This window comes from Acomys minous (assembly GCF_964271855.1).
Source record: "Acomys minous genome assembly, chromosome: 13".
Taxonomy (NCBI): domain Eukaryota; kingdom Metazoa; phylum Chordata; class Mammalia; order Rodentia; family Muridae; genus Acomys; species Acomys minous.
The window spans coordinates 60,808,193-60,832,504 of NC_140495.1; the positions used below are offsets into that span (position 1 = coordinate 60,808,193).

Genomic DNA, 24,312 nt, shown 5'->3' on the forward strand with positions numbered 1-24,312 from the left:
GTGGATTCAGTATTAACGAGAAGGGCATGGCGGCCACAGGATCAGAGCAGCGCTGGCTAGCCTCTCGCTGGATCCTGTTAAGAAGGGATTAGCAGACTGCAAACTGGGTAAGAAAAATCCCCTCATCTTTTAATACCTCTGGCATGACACAGTTTGGGTGTGAGTTACGGCCTCCTCACTTCCCCTTTTCAGTTGTCTACCTTATCGGACTCACCAGACAAGCCCCCTGCTTAGGCCGGTGAGAGGGGAGCTGAGGTTCCCAAAAGCCAAGTCACCCGTGTGCAGCAGGCCTCAGGGAGCAGGACCTTACCTGTCTGCTCATCCACCTAGGGCGTCAGTCTCTCGTGAGCCTGGACCATGGGCAACGTCATGGAGGGCAAGTCGGTGGAGGAGCTGAGCAGCACCGAGTGTCACCAGTGGTACAAGAAGTTCATGACGGAGTGCCCCTCGGGCCAGCTCACCCTCTACGAATTCCGCCAGTTCTTTGGCCTCAAGAACCTGAGCCCTTCAGCCAGCCAGTATGTGGAACAAATGTTCGAGACCTTTGACTTTAACAAGGTGGGCAGAGGACGGGACGGGTGGAAAGGGCCTGAGTCTTGGGGTGGGGGAGGGGTGCCTCCAGAAGCCAGAGCAGCCTGGGAGGAGGAGCGAACAAGAGAAAAGAAGTGTAACTTGAGGTGTTCACTGTTTTTGAGGCTGAATCCTATTGCGTGGGCGGAGCCAAGGCTGGTGGTTTTCAGTCCATGGTGATCGTCCTGCCTCAGCTTCCTGGTTGCTAGGCACACCAGCATAAATTGCCGTGCCCAGCTTCGGCTACCAGGGAATGTGGGCCATTGGTGTTTCCAGCACCTTGCTTGTTTGGAAGGCAGACTTTGAAGCTGGCCTTAGCAGACGCTCCCTACGCATTTCAGCGTTAGGTCCTGGGGGCTCAGCTGTAACTAAGACCCCCCCCAGTGGAAAACAGAGCCGGAGGCTGAACGTAAGGTGTTCTCTGTCGATACGCTATACACCTCAGCGGCCTCCAAGGCAGGCATGAACGTTTCCAAGATGGCCACTGAGCACACCGAAGTGTTGCCCTGGGTGCGTGTGATACTTGGGCAGAGACCCCTGCATGCTCCTCAGATGTGAGGGATTGGGGGGGGGCAGGGGAGATTTGTTGGAGTTCACCTGTCAAGCTGCCATTTATGTAGACCAGTAAGGCATAAGATGGAGGAATCGAGACCCACAGATCTGCCTACCCCCCTTCCCAGCCGGGCTGGCCCCTCACTGGAACATGAGGTCTCTCAGTGATGTCGGCCACGTGCCGTGCCGTCGGGGCAGGAGGAGCCCCTCCCCTCAGGGGCCTCTAGGTAACACCAAGATCCTTGAGTGGTTATTTAAAACTCACTAATGCCTGAGTTAAAAGGCTGAATCGGATTAGGCGCTAAGGAACTAGCTCAAGGGCAGTGTCCCGCGTCCAAGGGCTCTTCCGAAGGGGAGATGAGCCACAGAGCCTGAGATAGCATGATAAGGTTCAGGAATCACCAGGATGGGGACCCCAAAGTATTCCTGGGGAGGCAGTGGTCCCTCCTGGCCAGGTTGGGAGGAGCCCCAGCACCTCCCTCCAACGCCCTGAGACATGTTTCCACCTGCTAGGGAAAGCCCTTTGGGTCAACACATGTCTGGGAAGATTCCTTCAAGTTACACACAGTCCAACTCCCCTGCGTTCACCTAAACTTGTCACTTGTGTGCCAGCTCTCCAGTTTCTGTCAGACCTGTTGTCCGGAACTCAATCCTTTATTTTCACTCAAGAGTTAGGAGCTGGGCATGGTGGTGTAGGTTGTCATTCCAGTCCGCGGGAAGGAGAGGCAGGAACAAGTTCAAGGTCATTCATTGACAGCTACGTAGTTCACCAGGCAGCCTGGGGTGCATGAGATACTAGCCTCACAATGCCAAAACCCTGAAACAAACAGAAAAGCAAGTCCATGTCTCGTCTCAACCCAGCCTGGCCTCCTCATGACCCGGCACGGCTTCACCTGGGAACTTTGTGCCGCGAGGACGCTGTTCCTCTAGAACCTTCTGGCTCCCACCTTTCTTGTTATAGATGACTGCTCAAACCTCACCAAGCCACACCCTGGCTTCCTGGTTTAAATTTATTGAGAAAACTGGGTTCTGGCCCCATCTCTGCCTTTCTTAGCCGCACCTTTCTACCCAGAGCAGCTTGCTTGCTTTCCGTCTTTCCTTCCTTCTTACTTTCTTCTTTCCTGTTTCTTTCTTTCTTTCTTTTTTCTCAAACTAGGGTTTCTCTGTATAACCCTGGCTGTCCTGGGACTATGCAGACCATGGAGATCCACCCGACTCTACCTCCCAAGTGCTGTGATTTAAAGGTGTGCACCACCACCACCTGGCTTAGTTTTTATTTTTTAAATTTTATCTTGGGGCTGGAGAGTTGGGTCAGCAGTAAAGAGTTCTTGCAGAGGACTTGGGTTCTATTCTCAGCACACAAATGGTGGTTAACAACCTCCCATTCCTGGGAATCTAACTCCTTTTTCTGGCCTCCCTGGGAAATACATGCTTGGGATACACAGAGATGCATGCAGGCAAATACCCTGTGTACATTTATAAAAATTTAAAAAGTTATTATTTTTTTTGAGACAGAGTCTCTCTGTGTATCCTTGGCTGTCCTGGACTCACTTTGTAGACCAGTCTGGCCTCGAACTCACAGCGATCCACCTGCCTCTGCCTCCTGAGTGCTGGGATTAAAGGCGTGCGCCACTGTGCTCGGCTACTTATTTTTATTAATTTGTTAATTCATGTTTTTTAATTTTTTGTTTTCTGATGTCAGATATTAAGTAACCCTGACCCCTCTGGCCTGACTCTCCGTGCTGGCATGTGAACTGTGTGAGGACAAAGGCTCATCTTGTCTATTGCTGTGGCTAGGGCCTGCGACATAGTAGGTGCTTCATAACTATTAGCTATGTGAGAGATTAATATAGGGGAGACTCTGAGCTCTATGGATTATATGTGTTTTATGATATATATTAATTTAATTTTATAATTATTATAGTGAGGAGCATAGACAGGCATGGTGGTTCATGCTTGTAACTTCAGCACTTAGGTGGCTGAGGCAGGAGGATCACCACAAGTTTAAGGCCAGCCTAGGCTGTATAATGAGACTCTGTCACAACACACACACACACACACACACACACACACACACACACACTCCTCCCTCATGTGCACACACACACCCACACACCCCTCCCTCATGTGCACACACACACACACACACACACACACACAGAGTCTGTATAACCCCAATGTGCCTTCTTACACCAGAGCATCCAGTTAGTCTGTGGGCCGCACTAGCTTGACCTTGACACATCGGCACCAGCACAGGACAGTTTAATAGTGTGGCCTTGAGATGGGACACAGCCTCGAACACTTTTAAAGCAGAGAGAGGTTAAAGCAGCGTTGTTCAAATGACAGCCTGAGGACAGGGTCTCATGGAGCCTCGGCTGGCCTCAAAGTCATTAGAGTGGCTGAGGATGCTTGACCTTTGACCCCCACTTCCCCTGTGCACCCCCACACCTGGTTTATGCCATGCTGGGATTCAAACCCAAGACTTCGCACATGCTCAGCAAGCACCCTACTAACCGAGCTTCTCCCCCAGCCCCACTTGTGTTTTTGTGGCAGAGTCTTACTATATAGTTCAAGACTGGCCTTGAGCTGTGTCTGATGCTCCTAACTCGGCCTCCTGGGTGCTGGTGTTACAGGTGTGTGCCACCGTGCCTCACTATCCAAGAATCTAGTTTTGTAAATAAAGTTTTATTAGAACATGCTAAACTCAGCCATCTAAGAATGGCAGGGCTCAATGCAGCTCAGCGGTAGAATGCTCGCCTGGTATGCTCAAGGCCGAGTGCTGTGGCCATAGCTCAGTTAGTTGGTAGTGTTTGCATAGCGTGCTAGGGAGTCAGTTTAACCATAAACTGGCTGTGATGCTGCATGCCTGTAACCTTTACACCCAACAGGCAAAAGCAGGACAATTAGAAGTCTCAAGTTATCCTGGGAGTTCAAGGGAGTTCAAGACCAGCCAAGCTTAGAGACTGTCTTTTTAATGGGCATTGGTTCTATCCCAAGTGCCATAAAAAAAAATGTCACTGAGATGATAGTGGTTAGCTGCTGTTTGACTACAGGGCTGGAATACCGATTCATCTGACTCCTTTAAAAAAAAAATTAGTCATTCCAGTTGAAAAGATGGCTAGACACCAGGGCACTGCACCAGATACACAGAAGAGGGGGCAAACCAGGCAGCCAAAGAAGAAGTCTGCTCCCTGCTCCCTGCTCCCTGCTAGTCTCTTCAGAGCATGGCTGTGCAGGGTCACCACCCCACACACAGATCTGTGTTGTCCCTTCAGTCTGCACCTAAGCACTTGTGTAGAGTGTAGAAGATCTGTCATTTAATTAATCATGTGGCCTCATCTCTCTGAACTTCAGCTAAATGGGGACAGAAACGGACAGCTCCTGGGAGTGGCTGTGGAGCAAGGCAAAATTCTCAGCACAGGAAGTCCATGGAACATGCTGGAATAAATAGACTAAGGGCCTAAGCACTTGGGAGGCAGAGGCAGGTGGGTCTGTGTGAGTTCAAAGCCAACCTGGTGTATAGGGTGAGTTCCAGGGCTGGCTACACAGAGAAACCCTGTCTCAGGGAAACAAATAGACAGAAAAGACTAAAGGCAAGAGGGAGCTGAGCCAGCAAAATGCTCTCCTGCAAGCGTGAGGATCTGAGCTTGACCCCCAGCACCCAGTGAAAAGCTGGGTGCACGACTGTAGCTTTAGCCCTGAGAGTGAGGGACAGGTGGATCCCTGACGCTCACCAGCTCAGCTGAGCCAGTGAGAGCTTCATGTTCCATGGGAGACTTGGTCTCTAAAATCACAGGAGGAGCGATAGAGGAAAATACCCAACTTCAACCTCTGACCTCCAAAAGTACAGACATGAAAACACACACACACACACACACACACACACACACACACATATGCACTCACACATGCACACACAGAGACATACACATGCACACACAGAGACATACACATGTACACACACAAGCACACACAAGCACACACATGCACACACAGAGACACACAGACACATAAGCACACATACACACACACATACACACACATGCACACACAGAGACATACACATGTACACACACAGCACACACATGCACACACAGAGACACAGGCACACATACACACGCGCACACACACACACACACATACACACGCACACACAGTGATACCACAGCTGTGCTGTGGTGGTGGGAATCCATTTCACATCTCATGTATTTAAGCTGTTTCTTGAGATGTGTCACTATATAACCCAGTCTGACTTGAAACTTGAAACAATCCTCCTGCCTCAGCTTCACGATTTATTTGGATTACAAGTGTGTACCACTCTGCCCACGCCATGACCTTGAAATTTCATATCATCCTTCCAATCTCAGACAAGAAAATGAGGACTCAAGGAGGCCCTGGGACTTGCCCAAGTTCACGTCTTTCCCAAGAGATGGCTTTGGTCTTTTGGCTAAGGGCTAAGGGCCTAAGCACTTGGGAGGCAGAGGCAGGAGGATCTGTGACTTTGAGGCCAGCCTGGTCTACAAAGTGAGTCCAAAACAGCCAAGGTTATACAGAGAAACCCTGTCTTGAAAAACAAGCAAACAAACAAACAAATTACAACAGTGATATAATGCCTTATAGAAAATGTTCAGCAATACAAGAAGACAAAAAGTGAAAATCAAGGTTCAAGGTCTGGAGACACACACTCTTTTTTATTATTTATTTATTTATTATTATTTTTTTTTCTTTTTGGTTTTTCAAGACAGGGTTTCTCTATGTTATCTCAGCCATCCTGGACTTGCTTTGTAGACCAGGCTGGCCTCAAACTCACAGTGATCCACCTGCCTCTGCTTCCCAAGTGCTGGTATTAAAGGTGTGCGCCACCACGCCCGGCTGAGACACACACTCTTATCCTAGCATTCAGGAACCAAGGCAGGAAGGTCCTGAGTTGGGGAGTGGCCTAGGCTACATAACATTATTTATTGTTTATCATGTGTCAGGCGATTTTCTCAGTTCTCCAACCATTGTTGCAGAGAGGCCGTGCTCCCTCCTGAGATCCATCTTGGGAGGTTCACTGAGATGGAATAAGCTAAGGTGTGTGTGAACACAAGGGGTGTGCCCTCGATTACAAGACAGTACCACACAAATGAGCCTGATCTTTGTTGTGCTGCTCAGTGTGGTCACGGTCTTGCTTAAGGCCAAAGGCCAGACTAGGGGACCTCAGCAGCCATCTTGCCTCAGCTGTGCCACATCCCTGCCAGCTCCACTTGCGTGCATCCAATGACAGAGAGCTCATTATTGACTCAGTTGGCCCTCCCACAGGCAGCCCCGCTTGCCACAGGCATCTTCATCGCCAGCTCAGATCTGCCTGCTTGAACCCCTTAGTTCCCGAGTCATGGCTGTAAACGGAGGAGCAGTGACTGGCGCTCTCTCCCTTCCTTGAGATGCTTATAAGGCTTTCTGATGTGCTGGGGTTGGACAGCAGGCAGGGGCAGAATGGCAGGAGCCCTGAGGATGGTCCTACCAAGAAGTCTTGTGTTTCTTGAGCTGAGATGTAGCTGAGTGGTAGGGTGCTTGCTTGGTAGGATGCTTGCCTGGTAGGGTGCTTGCCTGGTAGGGTCCTTGAGGCCCTTGGAGCTACATGTGAAGGTCACATGCCTCTCTGTGATCAATTCCCTTGAAGACTCAGTGGAGGCATCACCTTCTCTGGAAAGGCTGTGTGAATTCCTCTCCTGTCTTGCCCTCACAGACTTCAGTGGCGCTATGACATTCTGTCCAGGTACTGGCTGCATTGTGATGGCACAGGCATCCTTTTTCCACCTATAGTGACTTTGTCCTTGTCTCCTGCGGCCGGAGAGATGGCTCAGGTTGAATGCTTGCTGCTCCTCCAGAGGACTAGAGTTTGGTTCCCAGCTCCACACCTTGGTGCCACTTATTGCTTTTATTTATTTTATTTATTTGTTTATTTATTTTGGTTTTTCGAGACAAGGTTTCTCTGTGTAGCCTTGGCTGTTTGGGACTAACTTTGTAGACCAGGCTGGCCTCAAACTTATAATGATCTGCCTGCCTCTGCCTCCCGAGTGCTGGGACTAAAGGCATGTGCCACCACTGCCCGGCTCACTTATTGCTTTTAAATTACTAGTATTATTAGTATTACCGGCTAGTTATCAATTAAGACACAGACACTTGTTATATTTTAAAATAGTCTTAGTTAACCTGGGGCAGGGCAGACATTAATCCTCTAAACAACTTTTCACAGTGGGGCAGGCATGGGATCCTTGTCTTAATCTTATGTCCTCTGTTTCTAATAATTTTTATCAAGTTACCGTCTATCAATAATCTTATATACTTGTTAATGTTTTTTATCTGGGCCGGATTTCCCATCCACGCCGGCCATGGGCTTCTCTTCCATTTAACCATACCAGGCTGCTCACAACCACCTATAAGCTCCAGGGGAGGTGACTTTCCCCTCTGGCCTCTAGGAGCACACACACATGTGGCAAGCACTAACACAGACATGGACACATAAACAACAACAACAACAACAACAAAATACAGTGTTGTCTGTTTGTACACCTCCAGGCCAGAAGAGGGCACCAGGCTACATTATAGATGGTTGTGAGCCACCTTATGGTTGCTGGGAATTGAACTCAGGACCTTTGGAGGAACAGGCGGTGCTCTTAACCACTGAGCCATCTCTCCAGCCCCCAAAATCCTTGCTTTTAAATAAAGCAAACAACAGCGCTAGGTGTAGTGGCACATAACTTTGATCCCAGTACTCAGGAGGCAGAGGAAGCTGCAACTTTGAGTTTGTAGGCTAGCCTGGTCTACAGAGTGAGTTCTGGGACAGCCAGAGTTACACAAACAAAACAACAACAACAAAAGCAAACAACAGGTAATGTTCACTGGCCTGCTATGCTCCGGGTGCTGGACGCTGGGTGCTGAGTGCTGGGTGCTGAAGCTACATGGATTTGTTTCATCAAAAGCAATCCGGACAGTCGGAACCACTGCCATTAATCTAGACCAGTATAAGGGATGCGCTAAGTCCTTTGTCCTACATCCTAAAACTCAGGGCCAAGGAGGCAGGGACTCAAACCCGCCATCTCCAACACAGCTCTTGTGTCAGGACAAGGCGACTGTTCCTCTGAGCTCCAAGTTCTCACAGTATCGGCACATGACAGGGCTCAGTGGAGCTTGAAGCCGAAAGGAAAGAGCCTTTTATATGGGTCTCCTGCCCCTGCCTGCCAGGCCAGCAACTTAAGAGCCAAGCTTCCAGCCCTGGCTTATTATGTACTTCCTTCTCCCACCTGCTCAGGATGCAGTGGGGTGGTTCTAACAGGCTTGATTGACAGCCTCTGAGGAGGATGAGAGGCGGGCAATGTTGACGTGTTCAGAAAGACAGATATTTGTGGTAAAAGGGGGACGGGACACCGAAGAGCAGAGCTGGCTTTAGCTCCCTTTTGCTTAGCATCGGGAGGGCTTTTAGCTAAGCTGCAAGAGCCAGGGGTGGGCATTGGGCAGGGTTCTGGTTGGGGAGGGCGGGACTCTGAGTAGGGTGGGCGGAGCCCTGGTGAGCTTACCCCACCTCGCCCCTATCCGCACACCCCAGGACGGCTATATTGACTTCATGGAGTATGTGGCAGCTCTCAGCCTAGTCCTCAAGGGCAAGGTGGAACAGAAGTTGCGCTGGTATTTCAAGCTCTACGACGTCGACGGCAACGGGTGCATAGACAGGGACGAGCTGCTCACCATCATCCGGGTAACTCCAGGTGCAGAGGGCTGGGCCAGCGGCGCGTGGCGGGGTGGGGTGAACAAGGGTGGGTGCGCTGGCTGAGAGCACCCAGAAATTGCAGGCCAGAATAGGGATGGGATTTGGGACTGAGGGATTAAAACTTCACGGTCTGGACTATGCCACTGCTGCTTGGGCCTCAGTATCCTTATTGGTACTAAGGCTTTGCTAAAGTGTGTGTGTGTGTGTGTGTGTGTGTGTGTGTGTGTGTGTGTGAATGTGTACATATGTGTGAGGTCAGAGGAGGATGAGGATGTTAAGTGTCTTGCTCTGTTGTTATGTCTTACTGAGACAGGGCCTCTCCCTGAGCCAGGGCTGGTAGCCAGGAAGCCACAAGAGGCCTCTCCTGTCTTCCCCCTACCCCCGCCACCCTCCTGCACTTGGATTATAGGGACACGACCTCGTGTGGCTTTTTACCTGCACAGCAAGCATTTTTACCTCCATCTCCTCAGCACTTGTTTGGGACAGGGTCCCACCGTGTAGACTGGGCAGGCCTGGAACTCAGAGACCCGCCTCCCGAGTGGGGGAACTAAAGGCATGTGTTACCACGACCTCCCCCACTTTTTTTCTTTCAACGACAGGGTCTCACATTGTAGCTTAGACCGGCTCACAACCACTTGGCCCATACTGACTTCGAATTTGAAGCAATCCTGCCTCAGTGTCCCAAATGCCTGAGGCCCTAGTTCAGTGACCTCCACTCTGCACCGAGCTTGGGTTCCTGACAAGCTCGCTCTGCTCGCCCCGGACCGCGCTTCTCACTTTTGCCTGTTTGTCCTCCCCAGGCCATCCGAACCATTAATCCCTGGAGCGACTCATCCATGAGCGCCGAGGAATTCACAGATACTGTCTTTGCCAAGATCGACATCAACGGGGATGGTGAGGAGGCGGAGAGAGGGTTCCCCAGGGGGCGGGGTCAGCAGAGATGTCAGTCACCCATGAGGAGACGCAAAAGAGGAGGACGGAGGGCCTTCTGCCTCCTCTACCCACCTTTGCTCTGGCTGCAGAACTGGATGTTGGGGATCCCTGCATCAGACTTTGGGTTCTGGATCCCAGAACCATCCCCAGCGCTTCCTCCGTTCCCGCTTTTTTGCAAGCATCCTGCTCTGAGCCCTGTACTCCTGAGACCTCATCCTGCGAATCCCTTTCTCTCCGTTCCAGGGGAACTGTCTCTGGAAGAGTTCATGGAAGGCGTCCAGAAGGACCAGATGCTCCTGGACACGCTGACCCGAAGCCTGGACTTGACCCGCATTGTGCGCAGACTGCAGAACGGCGAACAGGAGGAGGCTGACGCTGGCGACGTGGCAGCAGAGGCTGCTGGCTGAGCCTCACCCTGTGGCCTCTGCATGCTGAGGGCTGGTCCTGTGCGGTGCCTGGTGCGGCTGCTCTGTTCTTGTCTTAACATTAATTACACAGAACCCCCTGCACTCAGTCTCAGCTTGTTTCTTTGGGCGCACAGTGCGGGCGAGTGGAGGGGCAGTAGCGAGATGGAGAGCCCAGCACGGAGAATGGTCCCTAATCCCTCCCTTCCGGGGATTCAGAGGTGCTTCCTGCTGGTTCCCTCTCTTGCCCCTCAAGTCATTCTGCTCCTGTACTCCCCCTTGCGAATGTGGAAGTTCTGAGAGAGCCCCTGGGTCTCTGATGGAATCCTGGCATCTGCTGCTGTAGCCTTAGGTAGTCACACCCTGCTCTGCCCATGGAGCCTGTTTATGTTGCATTAGTGTTAGAGGGGGGCCCTCCAGCCTGCTTCATGAACCTCCATGCTTTGGGGGAACAATTTTTTATTTTTATTTTTTGCTTTTTCGAGACAGGGTTTCTCTGTGTAGGCTTAGCTGTCCTGGACTAACTCTGTAGACCAGGCTGGCCTCGAACTCAACAGAGATCCGCCTGCATTGGCCTCCCGAGTGCTGGGATTACAGGCATGTACCACTGCATCCAGCTTCAAATCTGTTTTTTTTTTTTTAAACCTGGGATACTAGCCATTTTTTACATGGACCATTTTCAGCTAAGTGATTTCTAAAGGAAACTTGATAACAACATTTTATAAGATACAAACCCCAAGCCAGGCGGTGGTGGCCCACGCCTTTAATCCCAATACTCGGGAGGCAGAAGCAGGCAGATCTCTGTGAGTTCGAGGCCAGCCTGGTCTACAAAGCGAGTCCAGGACAGCCAAGGCTACACAGAGAAGCCCTGGTCTCTAGGGGGAGGGGGAGATACAAACCCCCAAGGGCCGAGAGAGGCTCAGCAACAGTACAGGTTGCTCTAGCAGAGGTCCTAGGTTTAATCCCTAGTACTCAATGTCAGCTCACAAACATCTGTAACTCCAGTGTCAGGGGATTGGACGCCCTCTTCTGGCCTCTGTGGACAGTGCACATACATGGCGCACATGCAGGTATGCAGGCAAAACACCCATGCCCATAAAATAAAAAACTTCAAGCTCAAGCTGGGCACAGCAGTACATCCTGTGATAACAGCACCCAGAGAGTTGAGGCAGGAGGATTACCATGGGTTTCAAGCTAGCCTGGGCTTCCAAAACTGTCTCTCAATTGCCCCACAGAATGAAAACCCCTCTTCCAGGAACAAACACTACAACAGAAACCTGGGCATTTTGGCTCATATTTATAATCTCAGGCAGGAGTTCTGGCTAGCTTGGGCTATACAGTGAGCTGCAGTCTAGCCTGAGCTACAGGGAAGGGCCTTGCTCAAATAAGCAAACCAACTTCCCATCAAGGTCAATAAGTTAGTTTATTTTAACATAAGAACATCTCTATTCAAGGTAAAACCAATAATCCATCAGGCTCCACAGGGAGACACTAAGTGTGACATGGTCCCACTTCCTGTTTTCTGAGGTGCCTTCCCCAGCTGCAGGGAGGGAAGGGGGCAGAGGAAGGCAGGAGGGCTAACAGGACAGGTCCTGTGGTAGCCTAGCCTCTATATCAGGTGCAGGAGAGATATTGCCATGACATTCTGGGTCTACTCAACCTGCAGGAGGTTTGGGGGTTCAACAGCAGTCGCAGACAAAGTCTGGCCTGGAATCCAAATCTCCGGGTGTCTGGCTCTCCCCAGAGATGAAAAGATGTCTTCAGCCTTATGGAAGCATGGGGCCTAAAAGCTACCAACAGGGGCAGGCTAACACTAGCGATGGGGTGCAGCACCCAACAGAGCAGAAACATCCCCTGCAAGCTCGAGCATCAAGGCCTCCACGGGGCGGGGCGGGAGATCACAGCTGTCTGCAGTGGCCTTCCTTTTTGTCACCCACGGTGAGGACACCCTGGGGAGGAGGCGGGGAGAGTCCTCCTAATGCCACCGCTCAGGGCGGGTGTGGCTGAGTCAATATGATCTTTGCCCATTCTTGCCTTCTTTGCTTCCCACTGTGCCCCACCCGCAGCTGCCCCATTTCTACTGAGAACACCTAAAGGTTAGAGGCAGCCTCGCGCCGCCCCCAGCCAAGGCTCTTCCAGAAGCAGCTGAGGAGCAGAGTAACCGCAGTACCCCCTATGATGCCGGTAAACTCTGGAAAACGGACTAAACTCCAGTGGGCTTCTTCAGAGGCGGCAGCCATTGCTCTCCCGCACTGGGAGCGTCAGAAAGTCCACACCAAGCAAGAATGGGCCTGAGCCAACTAGGCCAGGGGCCTCCTGCTACTTTGAAAACCTGGGGGACCCTGGAGGAGTCTTGCAGGGGAGTGAGGGCTCCTGCAGGTTCCCCAGGACCTCAAAACATAGCACTTCTTCGCCTTTGCTGAGTGATCCAGCCGCCAGGGTTGACATCCATCTGTAGCATCTTCATCACCCACTTGTCTCGACGGGCGCCTTCAACGAACTCGGTCAGGGACAGCTGGCCTGAGCGAGAGGGGGAGGGGTGGTCACAAGGGGAGGGGCGTGTCGGGTCGGCCTCCTCTTCTAGTCTGCGAACGTAACTCTTTTTACAAACCAGTCTGCAGACTCGAATTCTAAGCCTGCGGCTTGTCAGTTCTGAGTCTAAAGGGGCCTCTTGCAACTCACAAATGTGTGTGTGTGTGTGTGTGTGTGTGTGTCCATCCTTAAGCATACAAAAGAAAACCAAAGGTCAGTTTCCAGCATCACTCTTCATGTGCTAACTTTCTTTCTTCCTTCTTCTTGTTTTTGGTTTGTTTGTCTGTTTTTTGTTTTGTTTTTTCTGAGTATCACTGTGTAGCCCTGGCTGAAATTCATTGTAGAGACCAAGGCTACCCTTGAGTCCACAGAGATCCTTCCTTTGCTTCCTGCGCCTTTATTTATTTATTTATTTATTTATTATCACCACCACCACCACCACGTGTGTGTGTGTGTGTGTGTGTGTGTGTGTGTGTGTGTGTGTGTGTGTGTTGGGGCGGGGTTAGGGGACAACCAGCAGTGGTTGGTTCTCTCCTTCAACCGCATGAGTACCAGAGATTTAACTCAGGTCATCAGGCTTGGTGACAAGTGCCTTTGTCAATAGAATTGTATCACTGGTCCCTCTTTATCTGGGTCTGGAGAGATGGCTCAGTGGTTTAAAACCCTGGCTGCCCCTGCAGGGGACCCCACGGTGGCTCACAATTGTCTGTAACTCCAGTTTCAAGGACCTGACACTCTTTCCTGGCCTCTGTGGGCATCACACGCGCACACACACACACGTCACACAGACTTACACGCAGGCAAAACCCTCATGTACATATAACCAGAAAGAACTGTTTTCGGGAGGGAGGGAGGGAGGAATGGGAGGATACATGGGATGGGATAGCAAATGAGAAGTAATATGAATTATTTTATTTTTCAATTAAAAAACGTGGAAAAAACCCAACTGTTTTCACTTTCCTGTGCAGCCTTCACCAGCCACTCCCGGAGGAGTTGTAACCCTATACAAATGTGATTTTGGCTCCTTTTGCTATTCCATGTGTCATCCTTTTCCAGCCAGTTCAGAAACAAGGATGTCAGTAGCGGGGATATGGGGGTGGGGCGAAGGGGGAGGGGCTTGTCCTGGGGGTGGAGGGGAGGGGCTTGTCCGGGGGGGAGGGGCTTGAACTTCGCGGGACAACACAGCTTCCCCTAGGCTCCACCTCTCTTACCGTCTCCATTTTCGTCCACCAGGAGGAAGATCCTATCCACGACCTCTTCAGGTGTGAGCAGCTGGCCCTGCTGCTCCAGGTCCAGCTCCGCCCGGCAGGCTTTCTTCAGCTTGTAAATTGCCTGCCAGAGAGAAAGAGCTGGGCTCCTCTGCCAGACCCTCAGGGACCTGTGTCCCTTAGTGCCATCTTCCAGCGCTGGCTTCCAAGCTGAGCATCTTAGCAACACAGGACACAGATATGCTCTGTGGACCCAGGGAAGAGTCCCGGGGAAGGCTGGGCGGTGGTGGCGCACGCCTTGGAGGATCTCTGTGAGTTCGAGGCCAGCCTGGTCTACAAAGTGAGTCCAGGATAGCAAGGGCTTATTACACAGAGAAACCCTGTCTCGAAAAAGTAGTAGTAGTAGTAGTAGTAGTAATAATAATAATAATAATAATAATAATAATAATAATAATAATAATAATAATAATAATAATAATAATAGATAATATCTGAACACCACACATGCCTCCCACACCCCACAAATAGAAACAATTTTGGTTTTTATTGACTTGTCTTTTGTGTTAGTTGCTCGTGACTGTCAGAGAGCTGCCTGTGAAGTGGTTTCTCGAGCCAGCAAGTCCCAAGGGACCCTGGTGGAGTGAATGGCTTAACCCACAGATGGACACAAATCTGAGTGGGCTGTAAAGAGCAGATCACGGAAGCTTGGGTGTCTTTCATGGGTGTAGCCTGGCCTGGCAGCCTCCCTCATCACACCGCCCCCCCCCCCTCGGTCACCATGGTAGTCTGCCCATGGGGATGGTCCAGAGAGAGAATGGGGCCGTGAAACCAAACAGAGCCAAACCAGCCCTTCCTGCTGTAAGTCCTTCCGTCAAACACTGTCACAGCAGTGTGAACTTTGACTCACAACTGTCCTCACGTTTGTTTTTCTTTCCGTGAGTGACAGAGTCTCACTCTGCAGCAGAGGCTGGCCTGGAATTCATCTAATAGGATGCTCTGGCCTTGAACTGGTGACCTCCCCTGTTTCAGCCTCCTGTGTGCTGTGATCGCAGGCATGGGCTGTCACACCCAGCTTTGGTTCTTACCATATTAATTTCATTTATTCATATATTTGGATTTAATTTACACTTTTTAATTTCTGTAGGTGGTTTCTTTAGGTTTCTGGGATTTTATTTATTTGTTTTGTTTTCCGAGGTTGGGTTTCTCTGTGTAGCCTTGGCTTGTAGGTGGCTTCTTAGATCACTGGCTTTCTTATCTTATTTTCTAAAATTAAAATCTATTAATATTTTTTGTTTCTTTGGTTTTTTCCAGACAGGGTTTCTCTGTAAGAACCTTGGTTGTCCTGGAACTTTCTCTGTGGACCAGGCTGGCCTCAGACAAACGGAGATCCTCCTGTTTCTGCTTCCTGAGTGCTGGGATTAAAGGCATGCACCACAACACCCAGAAAAATTTATTATCATTATTATTGTATATGTGTGTAATAGTGTACATGTCAGGGGTGTATCCTGTACATGTGAGCACATGGTGGTCTGAGGACAACACCCAGGAGTTTCTTTTCTTTTTAAAAGATGCATTATTTATTTATTATCATGTATATAGTGCTCAGCCTGCATGTACACCTGCAGGCCACAAGAGGGTATCAAATCACATTATAGATGGTTGTGAGTCACCATGTGGTTGCTGGGAATTGAACTCATGACCTCTGGAGGAGCAGTCAGTGCCCTTAACCTCTGAGCCATCTCTCCAGCTCCAAGTTTCTTTTCTTTTCCTTTTTTTCTTTCTTTCTTTTTCTTCTCTTTTTTTCTTTTCTTTCTTTCTTTCTTTCTTTCTTTTTTTTTTGTTTGTTTTTTGAGACAGGGTTTCTCTGTGTAGCCTTGGCTGTCCTGGACTCACTTTGTAGACCAGGCTGGCCTCAAAGTCACAGTGATCCACCTACCTCTGCCTCCTGGGTGCTGGGATTAAAGGCATGCGCCACCACAGGCAGCTCTGAGGATCCCTGAGGTTGAACTTAAGTTGTCAAGTTTGGTGGCAAACTCCTTTCCCAGGTGGGCCATCTTAGTGAGCACAGATGCACACTGTGAGTCACTTCATTACCTCAACCCCAACTTAGTGCAGGGTGGCTCCCTGCTGAGAAGGCCACCTTCAGCCAGAGCCCCAGAACCGGGACATGGGTGGGGTGCCAGCTCAGAGACACACACTGACCTCCACAATGTCCAATAGCTCCAGGCGGTCGATGCAGCCGTTGCGGTCCTTGTCGTAGATCTTGAAGGTCCACTTGAGCTTGTGTTCCAGGGTGCCCCTCAGAACGAGGTTCAGGGCTGCCACATACTCCAGGAAGTCAATGGTGTTATCCTGCATTGAGTGTGGACACCGTGAGGCCCCCAGATCCTCAGCCTCAGCTCCCCAGATTGCAGGACTAAAGTCCCCAGACTCGGGGTTCCCTTCCCCTTGCAACTCAAGAGGTCTCTGTGTCATTGTGAGTGCCTTTCCCTACCCTGGGATCCTGCTCATCCTCCGCCTCACCCTTCCAAGTAGTTGGTATGCAGGCCCGTGCCACCGCATCTGGAGAATAACTGTTCCTCATCATTTGTCCAGAATTTTCTATTCTTAGGACATCCTCTCTCACCAGGCATGGTGGCACACGCCTTCAATCCCAGCACTCAGGGAGGCAGAGGCAGGCGGATCTCTGTGAGTTCGAGGTCAGCCTGGTCTACAAAAAGAGTTCCAGGACAGTCAAGGCTATTACACAGAGAAACCATGTCTCAAAAAACAAAAACAAAAAAACCAAAAGAATATCCTCTCTCAACATAACTCATTTTCCACAACGCCCCCAGACTTTTTGTGAGGCGCATTAATTCTAACGTGGCTCCTTCTTGCATAGTTACTCCCCTGTGAGGTCACAGAAAGCCTGGGACGTCTTCTGGGACAGCTCTGGCTGGGGTTCGTCTCATCTGTGCACAGCTCTAGTCGGCAGCAGCTACCCACTGTGGCTTGAGATGGGTGGAAGGCGGAGGTAGCTGGGACAGTACGTGCCCCGCCTCTCCCTGGCTCGGCTGCGCTGTGCACTGGTCCTGCAGCTCGCCTACATGAAGTCCAAACTAGTGCCTGTGCTGGAGGCTGAGTCCAGACAATACGGCCCTACACAGAGAATCCTGGCTAACGAAAAAGACGGCTTCCGCTGTCCCTTACTGTTTTGGGGGGGGTGGTGGTAGGTTTATTTATTTAATTCGTTTTGTGTGTATGAATGTTTTGCCTGCATGTATATGTGTACACCATGTGTGTGCCTGGTACCCACGGAGGTCAGAAGAGTACACTGGGTCACCGGGAACTGGAGTTAAGGGCAGGTGTGAGCCCCCACACACATGCTGGTGTTCACACCTGGGTCCACTGACTCTTGAGCCATCTCTCCAGCTTCCATCTTCTCTTTAAACAAACAAACAAACAAACCAACAAACAAAAAACCCCTCTGTCTCCAGACTACCCTCAGAAGGGGTATAGCAAGGGAGAGGAAGGGCAGAGATAGGAAGCTGAGGCAGGGGGACTTCACGTTTTAGGCCAGATGGGGCTTACATAGTAAGACCTTGTCTCAAAACAGAGGCTGGAGCGATGACTCAGTGGTTAAGAGCATGTGATCTTGCCGAGGACCTGGGTTCAGTTCCCAGCACCCACAGGGCAGTTCACAATCCTCTAAAGTCCAGTACAGGGGATCACACACCCTCTTTTGACCCCCATGGGTACCAAGCACGCACAGTCCTACGTGGACATACATGCAGGCAAAAGACTCACATACATAAAATGCCTAAAAACAGCAACAACAACAACAACAACAGCAACAACAACAACAACAAAATGTAGTAGATGTAAACATGTTTTTGTTTTGATCCCCAGTGTGGGATGGGGAACAGACTTGTGAGAGAACAGGTGATGTTTATCCACGAGAAGACGAACCACCTCATGCCTGGTTTTTGCCAGCTGAAACACATCTTAGTACAGACTCTGAGAGGAGATACATATATGTGCCCAAAACAGGAGGTGGGGGCTTTTTGGGCCTTGGTATTGTTTGGCTGTTCATGGCTCCACTTTGAGACCCTCCTAGAGAGAACTGCTCCAGAGAACGCTTCAGGGCTCCGGGTTCCAGCTGTTCCAGGTTCCAGCAGCAACTTTAGTTGAACTGCTGGTCTGCTGAAATCCTGCTGACTACGCCAGAGGAATCGCTCCCAGGAACTGAGTCCAAAAAGGTCTGCTTCTCCTGTTCCCATTAACCTCTTTTCTCTCCTATCTAGGGCAGGTGGGTTGGAAGGGAGGTGTAAGCATTAAAGAACCCCAAATAAAGTAGGATTGGAAAAGGTGGAGCCTACAACAAAATTCTCAGTCCTCTAAGTAGGAACACCAGGACAGGAATTAAGATGCTCTAGTGAGTATCTGGCCTTGGGGCAAATTGACAAGTTCTTAGATTGGACATGTTTGTTTGAAACAGGGTCTGTGCGGTCCAGTGTTGGCCGCATACCAGTGGTGTTTTCGAGCAGCTGGCTGGTGGCACACACACCACACCCAGCTCGAGAGGCACCATCTTTCACTCCCGTTTTCTCGTTATTTAAATTTAGACAAAAAAAAAAAAAAAAAAAGACACTCCTTCCTGGTGAGGCTCCCACAGCCTTGAGGAGAGAGGAGGGTGATGCACCTGTGAGGTTTGAAGATGGCTCTGTGCCCCGTGTTTCCTGACTGACCTCAACCGAAGAGGTACCACTGCACTGAAACTGCTGACTCTGTTGTGACCTGCTCTAACGGTGGCCTTAGACATCAAATGGCACCCCCACCGAGTCAGCTTGTCACAAGTTCTCCTGCAGCAAGAGCTACGGTCCTGACAGTTTCTTCAAATTACTCTTGTACCCCTCAGTTCAGGGAGGTGTAATAGGCTTTATAACTAACTATGTTACAGGACACAGGGAGCTGGGCATGCTGTTCCAAGTCTTTAATCCCAGCACTCAAGAGGCTGAGGCAGACGGAGCTCTGTGAGTTCAAGGCCAGCCTGGTCTACAGGGAGAGCTCCAGGCCAGCCAGGACTAAATAATGAAACTCTGTCTCAAAAACAAAACCAACCAATGAAAAACAACAAAGCAAACCCAAAAACAAAAACAACAAAAAGGACTGCAGGGCACTGAACCAGATAATCACCTTTAAAAAGAAAGTCTTTTTTTTTCCGTATAATTCTTTCTTATTTATTTTTTATTTTATGTGAGTAGGTATTTTTCCTGCACACATGTGTACCACGTGTGTGCCTGGTACCTGTGGATCTCAGACGTGGGCTCTGGATCCCTGGGCTGTCATGTGAGTATTGGCAGCAAGTGCTTTGAGCTACATCTTCAGCCCCTGAATTAAAATGCTTTGTTTTGAAGCAAAGCTAGGGCCTAAGAGACTTTAATACAGGTTTTATGCACTAAGGTTAAGAGAGAGGAAATAAGACACTAAGAATGTGGGTCTAGGCCTCTCAAAGGACAGTAGCTTCGAATTAAGTTAAGGTTGGAACGGGGTGATGGCTCAGTCCATGAGGCGCTTGCCACGCAAGCACGAGGACCCCAGTTCCTTCCCTGGCGTCTACATAAAAGGCTGGGCATGGTGCCTGGAGAGATGGCTCAGCAGTTCAGGGCAGGCACTTCCCTCACAGAGGACCCAGTCCTGTTCTCAGCACCTGTGGTGGGTGGTTCCAGTTCCAGAGGATGCACTGCCCTCTTGTGGTCGCCTCAGGTACTGCACCCACATGCACAAACCCCACACATAATTTAAAATGCAATAGGGTTTTTTTTTGTTGTTGTTTGTTTGTTTGTTTTAAAGAAAACATTGAGTTGTAGTGGCATCTAGTTGCTGTCCCTGTGCTGAGAGTGGATACAGGAGGAATCATAGGTTTACTGGCCAACCAGCTTATCCTAGTTGGTGGGCTCCGGGTAATGAGAGATGGTCTCACAAAAAGAAGATGGTCGCCTCCTGGGAACTGATAACTGAACCCAATCTCCGACCTCCATATGCACACAAATGTACACTCCAGGCATGAACTCATGAATGCAAACACACATACACAGTGTTAAAGCCCAGTTGCCACGGGTGCGGTGCTTTTCAACGGCTGGTGCCATTGGAGGGCCTACAGAAACTGGAATTTGATTCACGTAATCCCCTATGATTTAAAGCATTGAAAAAGGGGAGCCAGGTGTGGTGGCACACGCCTTTAATCCCAGCACTCGGGAGGCAAAGGCAGGCGGATCTCTGTGAGTTCGAGGCCAGTCTAGTCTACAAAGCAAGTCCAGGACAGCCAAGGCTACACAGAGAAACCCTGTCTCAAAAAACCAAACAAAAAGCATTGAAAAGGGGAGCTGGAGGGAAGGCTCAGTAGTTAAGATCACTTACTGGTCTATCAGAGGAATGCTGTTTGGATCCCGTTACCCAGAAACACCTGCAACTCTAGCTCTAGGGTGTCTGATGCCCCCTTCTGGCCTCCACAGGTACTTACACACACACACACACACACACACACACACACACACACACACACACACACACACACACACACACACACACACACACACACACACACACACACACACACACACACACACACACACACACACACACACACACACACACACACACACACACACACACACACACACACACACACACACACACACACACACACACACACACCCCTAGCTAGGGGTAGGGGGCGCTCTTGATCTGTGCTGAGACAGCTTCCTTGTACTCGGAGCAACAGGGGCTCTACGGAGTTAGAAAAACCATGCTCTTTTGCTGCAGAGCCTGGGCCTAAAATGCACAGAGAAGGCCCAGGCCGTGTGCCAAGTGAGCGAGTGGCCTTTGGCTCTCAGAAAGAGGATGTAAGGGGGCTGGTGAGAAGAGAAGGGCACAAGGGAGAGAGAGAGGAGTTGGCGGGGAAATAGTGGGTCAGAAAGGGCAAGGATGGAGAGGAAGGAAGGCGGCAGAGCGGAGCCGTGAGGAGCTCAAGGATGGGAAGGGCAGCAGGTGGGCTGCTCACAGGTCTTCCCCCTGCAGGGCTCCTTACCCCATTCTTGTCGAAGGCTCGGAACATGCCCTCCACATACTGGGTGGCCTCCTCGTTGCCGGTGACCTTGAAGAAGCGCTTAAACTCGTGCATGAAGAGGGTCCCGCTGGGACACTCCACCACGAACTTCTTGTACCACTCCTGCAGCTCCGCCACATCCATCTCCCCGGCGGCCTCGGCCTCCTCCCAGCTGAACTGCTGCCCCATCTCGGCTGCTCGAAGGAACGCGAGTGAGCCTGGCCCTGTGCCTTTAGACTTGGTTCCTCCTCCTGCGTCTCCTCGGTTTGACCAGCCCTTTCCTTGTCTCAGGGCACCTGAACGTGATTGGTAGTGAAGGGGCCTCCAGAAGGGGGGTCGGGGGGAGCACCAGGCCCAGGCCAGCTTAGCCCTGTAAAGACCATTAAGAGATTTCCGGAAAGGTGTGACCTCCAGAGGGCTAAGCTTTCTCAGCCTCGACCCTCCACAGGTCTAGTGAGAAGCCACGGAGGAAGAAGGTAAAAGCCTGGGATTTTCTTGGCCCCACCAGTGTCTGCAGCTCCCTTCAGACCATGCCCAAACCTTCCAGGTTTTTATTTTGCAACTTCACGACAAACACTTCTCTCCAGCCCTTCACTCCAGCGCTGAAGTAGTGATCTCTCCCACTCACCCCCAGGCACTAACACACGGCCAGGATCTGGGAGCGTGGTCTAAAGTGTCTTCGAGGGCTCTTAAAGGACACATGAACTCGCTTTAGCAGCAGTTACATATTCATTATGTTGACCAAGTGTATATTTATTACACAGTAAATCAATTACATATTCATTGTGCCTGACTATGATCCCAGCATTGGAGGGGCAGGCGGGCCTTGGGTTCGAAGCCATTCTGGGCTTCCCTGTTGACACAGGAAGAGCCCCCCCAATTCTAGCAAAAACTATCCAAATATATATATATATTTTATTTTTATTTTTATTTTTATTTTTTTTTTTTTTTTGCTGTCTTTTAGATTTTGTTTTTTGAGACAGCTTCTCACGTTGTAGCTCTGGTTGACCTGGAACTCACTATGTAGACCAGAAAGTCTACGTATGTGAGTGCTCTATCTTTGTGTACACCTGCAGGCCAGAAGAGGGCATCAGATCACATTATAGATGGTTGTGAGCTACCATGTGGTTGCTGGGAATTGAACTCCGGACCTCTGGAAGAACAGTCAGTGCTCTTAACCACTGAGCCATCTTTCCAGCAACCCAGCTTATTTTTAAGAAGATTTATTTTTATTGCTTTAAAATTGCCTATGTGTGCATGGGGTGGGTGGGTGGGGAGTGGGGGGAGGGTAAGGGTTGGGCTCATGTGAGTGAAGTACCCTTGGAGGCCAGAAGAGGGGGTCAGATCCGCTGGCGCTGACGTTACAGGAGTTGTGAACCACCCAACCTGAGTGTCGGTATCTGAACTCAGGTTCCCTGCAGGAGCAGAGCAAAGCCTTAGCCACGGGGCCGTCTCTCCAGTCCACCCGAACCCGTGCTTGTTCATTCGTTAGTTTTTTTTAAGCCGGGCATGGTAGTGCACGCTTGTAACCCCACCGTTGAAGGACTGCTCACTTGGGAGTTGTCGAGGATGCGTTCAGGCCTGACCTCATTTCTCAGGGGTCTTCATCACCTGACACCCCAATTTCTTTGAATCTCACCACTCAGTGTCCATGTAGTGAAATGCCTCCCCCCAACCCTCGCCTCTTCCCCCCTCCCCGCCTTCCCCCCCACCTCTCCCCCTCCCTCCTCCTCTTCCCCCCTTCTCCTCCCCTCCCCCCACCGTACCTCTCCCTCACCTCTTCCCCCTCCCCCCACCTCTCCCCCATCCCCCATCCCTCTGGGTCTGAGGGCTGCTCTGGAGTTCTCCTTGTGCCTCCCTGTTGCCTTCAACGGCTCCTTTTCTCCCTCAAACCATCTGTCCCAGGGCTGGAGAAGATGGCGCAGCAGTTAAGAGTCCTCTCTACTCTCCTGGAGAGACGGGTTTGGTCCCCAATACCCACACAGAGCAGTCCACAACTGCCTGCGATTCCAGTTTCAGGGGATCCAACGCCCTCTTCCCGTCTCTGCAGGCACCTGCAGCCACATGGTGCACATACAGACAAACATGCCACATAGATAAGAACAAATAAAATATTTTAATGTATGTCCCTTTGAGGCCATGTCCTTGTTGCTGTGTTACAGTAGTGTCACTACTTGTCCCCAGGCAGCATTTCCATGATCTCAACAGCCAAGTGGGTGACAAACTGCCTACTCGTACTAGCTCACAGGCCCTTGGACTCCATAGTTATTATTATTATTATTATTATTATTATTATTATTATTATTTTACTTATTTAGCTAATTGTTTTGTGTCTGTGTGAGTACAGGCTGTGGGGTCAGACGGCTTTCCCAGGGGTTTGTTCTCTTCTTCTGCCTTGCTGAATTATGGTCTCACTTATTATCCTGCTTTGCTTTCTACTCCTGTACATTTCCAGAAGGTTCTCCTGTCTCCACCTCCCGCAGACGCAAACCGCTGCATCCAGCTTTTTCTGTGGGTTCCGGGGACCGAACTCAGATCATCAGGTTTGTGTAACTAGCACTGTTGCCTGCTGAGCCCCCGCCCCCCTTAATTATAAAGAGCATCACTGTAGCTCCCATTCGCCTGTGGTCCAAACAGCAGCAGCCTCTGGGGATGTGTTATGTGCAGGCGTCCACTCCCAGTGAGCTGGCTTGGGAAGCTTGGGGTGACGCCCAACACTGTCTCAAAAGCCCTGCCAGGGCTCCCGAACACACTGGAGTTTGAAAGCCTTGCCCCTACCTCTACTGCTGCTTTTTTGTTTTGTTTTGTTTTTTGAGATAGGGTTTCTCTGTGTAGCCTTGACTGTCCTGGACTCGCTTTGTAGACCAGGCTGGCCTCGAACTCACAGCGATCCGCCTGCCTCTGCCTCCCGAGTGCTGGGATTACAGGAGTGTGCCACCGTGCCGGCCTCTACTGCTTTGAAAGTCAGTTCTTTTGTATCTCTTCCCCTTCCAGCTTATTTACACTAACTCCATCACTCCAGGAACTCATCAACCGGATGACACTTGCAGTCTGTCAGTAGGTGTTGTTTACTCTCTGTCACCGTGCACAGCTCAGCACTCTCCCAGTTTCCCTCCTGGAACTGTGATCTCCCCAGCTAACCGCCATCTGCCTGGGCTGGGTTCTCACTGAAGCTGTCTGCTACCCAGTGCTAACCCCTGGCCCACACCTAGGAAGCTGAGAGCTGCTGGAGAAAAGTGGGAGATCACAATGCTGTACGGATCCTCATCCCCCGCC

General features: G+C 50.5%; 2 protein-coding genes across 2 annotated transcripts; one reads left to right on the forward strand and one right to left on the reverse strand.

Moving 5' to 3' along the window:
- The first annotated feature begins 209 nt into the window (after nucleotides 1-209).
- GUCA1A (guanylate cyclase activator 1A) lies at nucleotides 210-10,304 on the forward strand. Its single transcript, XM_084753192.1, has 4 exons — nucleotides 210-558; nucleotides 8,711-8,860; nucleotides 9,673-9,766; nucleotides 10,049-10,304. Exons 1-4 carry the CDS (start codon nucleotides 358-360, stop codon nucleotides 10,210-10,212), a joined length of 609 nt encoding a protein of 202 aa, XP_084609318.1. The 5' UTR covers nucleotides 210-357; the 3' UTR covers nucleotides 10,213-10,304.
- Nucleotides 10,305-12,601: 2,297 nt separating this feature from the next.
- GUCA1B (guanylate cyclase activator 1B) lies at nucleotides 12,602-21,225 on the reverse strand (the record flags this gene model as incomplete). The annotated part of the gene is made up of 4 exons (XM_084752175.1): nucleotides 12,602-12,729; nucleotides 13,953-14,073; nucleotides 16,152-16,301; nucleotides 21,019-21,225. 4 exons carry the CDS (start codon nucleotides 21,223-21,225, stop codon nucleotides 12,602-12,604), a joined length of 606 nt encoding a protein of 201 aa, XP_084608301.1.
- Between the last annotated feature and the right edge of the window lie 3,087 nt (nucleotides 21,226-24,312).